We start from the raw sequence: 8753 nt of genomic DNA, 5'->3' as shown, positions 1-8753 counted from the left end.
ATTTAACCTTAAAATGTTATCTTGTACAAAACTAGAGGTTTGGAAACACTATCAGATCTCAAAAACTTCCCATGAGATACAGTACATCATGACGATTGTTTTACGTTTCACATAGTTATGAGATACTAAGTCATAAGAGACATCATTTTGCAACTTTATCATAATTATTTAAAAAAAAGTCTGAGATGATTACTTGAAAGTAACCAAGCCATAATTATGAAAAGAAAAAAAAAAGGGTTTTCCTTAGGGGTGCACCGATCTGATAAATAAGATCAGATATCGACCCGGATATTGACAAAATAGTTTGATCGGAAAAGTTAACAGATCCACAGGCTGCTCCACTTTTATTCATATTTTTTTCTCTGTCGCAGCATATCTTACGTCATTAGTCAGCAGCACGTGTGTTGCATGCTGGAAGAGTTAAGGCTGAATCCCACATGGTGGAAGGTGGAAGGTATACAGTTTATTAATTAATTCTACTACGGTAATGGATCGGTATCAACAGAGCCCAGGTATGGCGACTGAAAAAGTCGGATTGGTGCATCCCTAGTTTCCCTACGCAGGAAATGTTCATGAATAAACTCGATTGATGAACCGTTTCATTAGTTGCGACATTATTTAAATTTCCACATCACCACAAAGAGCCTGAATCAAACTTTAGTCTTTACTTCGCCTTTCTGCTCTAAACGTGATCACCCAGTTGAAAAAAAGCAAAGAGGCAGCCAGATTACATCATTATTTATTTCATTAAAGACATTTAAAAAAAAAAAAAAAAAGTAAAGCATGGCTTTGACAATCCTAAAGTCTTGGCGAGGTTGACTTCCTGGGGTTTGTGTTAGCACTAGGCTGTTTGCCACTGTGTAGTCAGTTCCATGTTTACTGCAGGTCGTCTGTTAACAAGGCTACAGTTGGCAAACCAGGAAACAAATGCCACAAGGAAATACCAAAGACTCTGGTGATATTCTGTACGTCTAGAGTATTGAAAGTCGGACGAACCCTTTGTTGGTTTTTGGTCTTTTCATGGGACTGTTGACAATAAGACAAATACAGAATAACAGCATCCATTAAGATCTAACTTTGACAAGTTTTCTTTAAACAGCTCGGCGTGTCAGAGCCCAAACCTGACACCAGAGTTTGATATTTGGTAGTGTCCATCTCTGAATGTCTCATCACTGAGCTGAAACAGTCGGTCGATAAGTGAATTGACTGATTAATTAATCGATATAAGCCATTTATTTTAAAGCATGATTAACAAGAAATCTCTGTTCCAGCTCCTCTGTTTTTGCTGCTTTTCTTTGACAAATTGAATGTCTTTGGGTTTTGGCCTTTTTGGTACAATAGGCAAAAAATGCATCAGGCTTTGGAAAAATGGATGAGCACTTTGCTAACATACAAACACCTAATTAAGAAAACAATCAGATTTATTCATAATAATGCTGCAGCCAGATTTTGCTGACTTTGAAATTACTTAAGTCCACTCCACAAAAAAGTCCAAGAGACCCACTCAACGTCAGTGCAGCTTTACGTTATCATTTCTGTTTGACTTGCATGTTGAGGGTCACTGAAGCAGCTACATCTGTAAACAAGTGTTTTTCTAACCTGCAAACATCTAAACCAAACCGGTTCTTAACAATGTGAACGCTCTGAGCTAAAGAGACCTAAGATACCAAACGTTTCCATGATTTTATTTATCATTCTTGATGTAAAAAGAAAGAGAAATCAATCATAAAGATGGTTCAGGAAAAGCCCCGCTTAGATTTGTGAATGGCAGAATTGTTAGTGCAAAGATTTAGACGTCAGACACATCAATGTGATATAGAAACTTGTAACGATGCGTGAAAAGGTCTGGTGTAAAGTGCAGCTTCAGTGTAAAGCCCCGTTCATTTTCATTGGCGCTACAGCTGTGTGCCGGTGTGGGTGGGGGGGTGGGGGGGGAAGTGTACGTCAACCAATGCTGAGTGCAGGAACTGGCAGTCAGTGTAAGTCAGTTTCTAAAAATCCTCTTAGCAAAGACTTGATGTGGAAAATGAATTAAACCATGAAATGATAAGCTTAAACAAATAAAGCAGTGACAGAAAAAAAAAAAAAAAAAAAACAACATACAAAGTTTTGCATATATTTGCCACAGAAGCCTGAAGCTGCTTGTGCTATTGCTGTGTTAGCTAGTTTGTGCTACAGTCTACAGTTCTGAATACTGCTTCATTCAGTGCGTTTCCATGCAAACAATCTCCATTCTGGTTAAAGGAAAAATCCACCCTAGTAAAATCCGAACAGTTAAAAACAAGTATTGGCAAATGTAGCGGATGTTTTTGTGTAAGTGCAAACTGTTAAATAACACCAGCTTGATAGCAGAAAATAAAAACAAATTGTCAGTTATGAAGTTCTTCACAGATTCAAAAAGTGAGAGGAATTCAAAAGTGTAGGATGAGAGCTGGGCGATATGGGGAAAAAAAATCTAAAATCAGGATATTTTTGACCAAATACATCAATGGCAATACTGTGGCGATATTGCAGGGGTTGTCTGTTGGTGCTTTCTCAAAATATTTACAGTTTTGATAAATAATCACCAATACATGTGGATACAATGACTAAGTGGGTAAAGGCAATTAGTGAAACTGCAAGTAAGTCTTAAAACCAAGGAAAGAGAACACTTGTCTTTTTGATTAGACGATTTCTAGTCTTATATTGATACCTGTAAATTATCAATATATTGCCCAGGCAGGCCTATGGAGGACTGAAGGCTACAGGGCACCTTCTCCCCAAATCAGTCACTACAGCATCATAGTGACTTCCCACACCCAGGGTGAAATCTAATGGTGCATTCAGGTGTCTCATAAACTCAAAGAAATGACCAAGAAGCTCCACATGGATGCCTGAAATAGAGATTTAAATACAGGTAAAACTTATTTTCATAATTAGTTGTTGATTAGTCAAACATTTATTTTGATAATGAATTGTTTAAACGCAAAAACTACCAATTATTCTCTGGTTGCAGCTTCTCAAATGTGAGAATATCTTTGAGTTCTGGATTGGTTGTCGGACAAAACAGGACATCTGAAGATGCCACCTGAAAATGTTTCATTATTTCCTGACATTTTTACAGTTTAATTTTGATAATTCACAAAACGTAATGACTTTTTCAGAGTACAGTACCTTTTTTGTACCAGTACGCATTTCCCTATTGTTCCCATATAATGGTTTATTTTACCTCATTGGCACAAAATTGTGGCACAGAAAGTGATGTGGTTTATGTCCTCTCTCACGATTGTACCAAATTATCCCCTGCAGAGCTTAAAGTTAATCTTGAAGATCTCCATTTAGTTGTTTGGCAGCACCTATGGCGATAAGCGGTAATTGCAGGTGTGTTTATGGATCTCACTTTAACATCAGTAATCAGCAATGTGGCCTCACAGCAAGAAGGTACGGGGTTCAAACCCTGGTCGTCCCGGGACTTTCTGTGTGGAGTTTGCATGTTCTCCCTGTGTCTGCGTGGGTTTTCTCTGGGTACTCTGGTTTTGCCCACCACTAAAAATATGTTCCCCTCCTTCTCTACCAAGCTGATGTCTGGTGAGTGTCTGGCGTTGTAAGGCTGCCGTGCAGCACCCAGGTGGTTGCTACACATTGGTGGTGTTAATGTTAAATTGTTTTCCAATACAAAACGAAGTTCTCAGCCATACTGTTTACATAATTTAAATTGCAGATGATGATGATGGCTTGAGAATAAAGGTTTATTAAAGGTATTAAAGTATTGAACCTTGGGGAAAACAATTAGCTTTTTCAGTGAGAAGTTTGACATCAATTGGCGTATGTATTGCGTCGAATCCCTGCTAGTACAAAACTGTAAATTACACTGAATATCAACTAAAAACTAAATACTATTACACTTAGTAACACATACTCTTTAGTAATCGTGTGTAGTACGGAATTGGCGTCAGCACATAGCACTTGTCTAGCTTTCATTATTCACACCCTGCAGCGGTATGTCTGCATCGGTCCAGTTTATGTGATTATATCCTTTCTGACCCTGAATGCACCATAAACTAAAAACTTTGAAGTGTTGCTTGACATGAGACGCAGCTTGTGTCGTGATTATGCGGCATGATTAAGAGGTTCATGTAAATGACAAAGCTACAATGGTACCCCCGTTTAAAAGATGTAAATAAAGTGAATCAGCAACGTGAGGGCAAAGAAAAACATGTAAATATAACATTAAACACACGAGATGGGACAAACGGTAACAAGATAAAAGGGCGGATTTTTCCTTTAACATTCACATTGTCACACCAAACCCAATGCTTGTTATTGTGAAAAGGATACTAGTAAACACACCTGTTTCATCCTGCAGCAGTGTGTCTCCAGGCAGATTAATGGCCTCTAGCCGTGCATCATGATTTCTACACTGTGACATTGTGTGTGTTTGTGCAGTGCATTAGCTTTCAGCACCAACGAGTCTTGACAGTTTTCATCCCACTGGAACCAATACGCTTCACTGGTTTTGGTCCAAGAAATCATTAGTTTACTGCCGGTCAGGCAGGAAATTTATTCAAGTTAGTGTGTGTTGAGTCGGTCTCTCCATGTAGTCCTTCCATGTCATGTATCAAGGCCATGTCGTCCCTTCCTCCTCCTCCTCTTCCTCCTCCTCCTCATCTTTACCTGACATCGTGGAAGTAGAGGTTGGCACATAGACACAGCAGCAAGATGGACGCCAGCATGTAGTAGATCAGATTCCTGAATTTAGGCTCCAGATCGCCCTGCCGGTACCAGAATATCTGACAGGGAGAAACATGAATTTGAAAACCTGAGCTTGATAAATATAATTTAATTTGAAAATAATATAATTCAGCCTTAAAAGTGAAAAGAAATGTCTTCAGATTGCTTGTTTTGTCTAATTCACAGCCAAAAATCCCAAAATGTTTCAATTAAAAATTTAGAAATAGAAAAAAAATCAAATTAAAAAGCCTTTATTGTTATTGTATCAAATACAACAAAATGACTGATCAGTGCAATCCAAGACACACGAAGAACACAAACACAAAAAGAACTTAAGCAAACATCAACAGCCGACAACATAGTTTTAAACATAAATGTAAGATTAATAAATCCAATGTGATTTGCACTGGAATAAGAGTTTGTATGGCCAAAAATAAATAAAAACACTGCATGGTACGGATGTCATTTTTTGCCCTAGCATAAAGGAATAATTAAAAGTATAAATAAATGAGCATTTCACTGTTGTGGAGGATTATTGTGCTAGATGAAAAAGTGGACATACATAAAAGTAAACATTTAAAACCGTAAAACAATATGAAAAGAGTTCCATGCAGCAAATCTTCGGATCTTGAGGTTCTGAAAAGTTTTCATGATTTGTAAATGACTTTCTTTTAAATCAACTTCAATTGGCTAAGGATTGATTAATCGACTAATTGTTTTAGCCCTAGTTGCAACACTGACTCAGCCTGACTCCGCCCTCCAATTTACTTCCGTTCAATTTTCATTTTCCTTCAGTACACCGTCTGGGTTTGCGGTATATTCTTGGGTTCTCTCAGGTCAAATCTTTACCGGTCCAATCAGCGGAGAAAGATGCGAGTGAAGCCATTAGGTCCGTTGTGGCAACGCTGCCATATGTTCAGAATTTTAAGGCATGAGCAACAACCATGTTTGCTGAGTTTAGTTGGTGGCCATGATGTTGTGGCTCTAGGACCAGGCTAACACTGACTCCCTCAACGCAAGTTCTTACAAACTGTGAAGATACACAAAGTTCTCTAAGGCCATTTTCAGAATTCAATATATACATGGATTTTCTTTTCTTTAAATATTTAAAATCGAAGTCCTTTATTCACAAATCGTTTTCTTACAGCAACAGAAAATATAGACCTACTGTGTAACTTTAAAGTGAGGCGTTCTCTAATACACAAAACCTTTTAATAAACAGCAGAAAATACAAAAAAGGATGTTAAAACCTGGCAATTTAACTAATATATTAAAAAGGTCTCATAGTATGGAACTGATGATCTAAGCTTGTGCTTTTACTCCTACTTTCTATGTTATTATATTTGCTATGATTTCTATTGAAAATAATGAGCATTAAAAGATGAAAATAACATTGCATTTACCAGCACTAAAGCGGATCCACATGCCAACAGGATGCACACGGCAAAGAAGACATTAAGCGGTCGTGGAGGCAATGAGGGGAACACAAAAGAACTGATAACAGTCACCTGGAAGACAAAACAGGACAAACGTTAAAAGACACTTAATCATGAAGAAATTTCCTTTTCAAAATAGTTTTGAATAATCTTAATCTTGGGTTTTCTAGGCTGCTCAATCTCTCTCGCACACCGAGATCTGGACAGTGACCTTGGATCTATGACCTACTGACATCGCTGGCTTCATGTATCCGTTATGCCATGTCTGTAACTTATACAAAAATGCAACTTGGTCCAACTTAAGTCAGATTGCCGTCACGTAAACGTGATTCAGGTGGATACTCAGACATGTCAAACTGCAACCACATTTGTATAACATGGTGCACGTCTGTAATGGGCTCCTTTTAAGAAAGGAGACAGTGATGGAGGGATACAGTGGCTTGCATAAGTTTAAACACCCATGCTAAAGTTGACTAAAAAGAGGAATAAAAAATAAATAAAAAAAACATCTTTTGGAAATGAATGCCTTAATTAAAAAAATGTAGGAAAATCCAACCTTTTAAAAGGACACCAATTTTTTTGTGAATGAATAATGTATTGTAAATAAATAAATGTTCCTTCCTTAAAATACTGGGGGCACACCCAGTATACACACCCCTATGTTAAATTCCCATAGAACTAGGCAGACTTATTTTTAAAGGCCAGTTAACTCATGGATAAGGATACTATGCATCCTGATAAAGTTCCCTTGGCCTTTGGCCCCCCCTCCACATCATCACATACCCTTCACCATACATAGAGAAAGCATGGGGAACTTTCTATAAGATCATCTCTCAATGCATTTCAAACTCGCTATTACGCTAACTGAAATAACACCATTTTAACTTTGGTGCCATATCTACATTCATAAAAGGAGGATTTCAATAATTTCCATTTGAACATTGCACTGCATAAACATCATGATTACTACATCACTACATACAGTACACCAGCAATGCTGCAGAAGATTTGTACTCACTAAAACAACCAGGGACGTGAATCCCCCCACTGCCAGGTTGATGATTCGATCCTGCGAGAAAAACAGTTTATACAAATTAAAACATTCAAGGTCTGCAATCTTTGTACTCTACAAGACACTTTGGTTGTCTGTGTATCTAAAGCCTGACGTATCTTATTCCTTAGAACTACATTATTGTCCAAAAACTGATGCTGAGAGCAACAGACAGGCCAGGGAAAGTCAGAAAGTGGTGTGAGAAGGACTAACTTGTTGTTTTTTGGCCTTTTTTTGTGGGAATGGTTAAAAAATGAAAAACAGGCCAGTGATCCTTTCAGAATTAGATAATATACAGTACATTACGTACAAATAAGGCATGCATGTTCTGAGGAATAAAAGTGTTTCGAAATGCATTGGTATAATTTTTATAATGGTGTATTTTTGTATTCTAACTTCCACACAAGTGCCTGGATTTATCTCTTTTTTTCTTTTAAACCCTAATCATGGATGTAAGCACAGTTTCTCTCTTTTCATCAGGGTTTGTATGGGACACCAGTTGTGTCCAGCTACCTTTTTTCTGTCTTCATATTAACCACTTTGTTTCAAATTTTTTGTAAGATAGTGAAATGTATACTGAATTAAACCAGTGTTAAAAGTTTACGGACCCGTGCTGAGGTCTCCCCAAACAGAGGTCTGTTGTCCATGCCGCTGGTGCCGTACGTCCTGGTGTTGAAGTCATCCATGGCCGGCTCGGTAGGCACCAACACTCCACACCGACCACTCGCCTCTCAGCAGCGCCGCCTCCTGGAGACACCGGGCCAGTGCTGCATGCTTGCTAGCTAGCTAGCTAGCTTCCAGCTGCCTCCCTCTGCACAGAGTCAGGGAAGACGTCCGCGTCAACAGACCGAAGGGGACATTATGGTGGACGACTCTGATGGTCAGGTACGTTAGTTTCTTTACCTGAGAAATACAAAAATCACAACAGGAAATGATCACAAAGGGTGAATTCCACAATCAGACAACAGAAACTCCCTCACAAAAACATCAGTTGTTACAGGTTTCCTGTAACATCCTGCCTTGATGGTAAAACCATGAAAAGAATCCTGCGTTAACCTTATTTCTCAATTTTAGTCTAGAGCAACAAAGAGTCCGACCCCAACACGGCTACAAGGAAGATAGATTTAGGAGTTTCACATAAAATCTATGTTCTAAAATGTATCTTCCACATTTATTCACATAAAATCTCCTAAATCTCCCAAAGATGTTATTTTTGTTTAAAGCTTTAGTGCGTAGCTTTTTGATATTAATAAAAAGTCTGTTACATTCAAGCCATTACCAAATGAGTTGTTACAAAGCTAATTAAAAGGTCCCATGGCATGAAAATGTCACTTCATGAGGTTGTTTAACATTAATATGAGTTCCCCCAGCCTGCCTACGGTCCCCCAGTGGCTAGAAATGGTGATAGGTGTAAACCGAGCCCTGGGTATCCTGCTCTGCCTTTGAGAAAATGAAAGCTCAGATGGGCCGATCTGGAATCTTGCCCCTTATGACCTCATAAGGGGTTACCTCGCCTTTCTCTGCTTTGCCCACCCAGAGAATTTAGCCCACCCATG

The 8753-nt window shown here is 38.5% G+C and overlaps 1 protein-coding gene across 4 annotated transcripts in view; it reads right to left on the bottom strand.

Annotated features, from left to right (window-relative positions):
* Window positions 1-723: 723 nt before the first annotated feature.
* Window positions 724-8753, bottom strand: part of tmem243b (transmembrane protein 243, mitochondrial b) — a 12434-nt gene continuing 4404 nt past the window's right edge. For 3 of the 4 annotated variants that reach the window (XM_032505680.1, XM_032505679.1, XM_032505682.1), the window contains exons 2-5: window positions 7806-8100; window positions 7165-7215; window positions 6114-6218; window positions 724-4769 (exon numbers count right to left, since the gene is read on the bottom strand). In XM_032505680.1, coding sequence (XP_032361571.1) covers window positions 4650-4769; window positions 6114-6218; window positions 7165-7215; window positions 7806-7883 — 354 coding nt within the window. In that variant the 5' untranslated portion in view covers window positions 7884-8100 and the 3' untranslated portion in view covers window positions 724-4649. The remainder of the gene's footprint in view (window positions 4770-6113; window positions 6219-7164; window positions 7216-7805; window positions 8101-8753) is intronic. The other variant, XM_032505683.1, reaches the window with a different exon arrangement.

This window comes from Etheostoma spectabile, chromosome 23 (assembly GCF_008692095.1).
Source record: "Etheostoma spectabile isolate EspeVRDwgs_2016 chromosome 23, UIUC_Espe_1.0, whole genome shotgun sequence".
Classification (NCBI taxonomy): Eukaryota; Metazoa; Chordata; class Actinopteri; order Perciformes; family Percidae; genus Etheostoma; species Etheostoma spectabile.
Note: the sequence above shows the minus strand (reverse complement) of the source record. Positions and strands in the feature narration are given on the sequence as shown.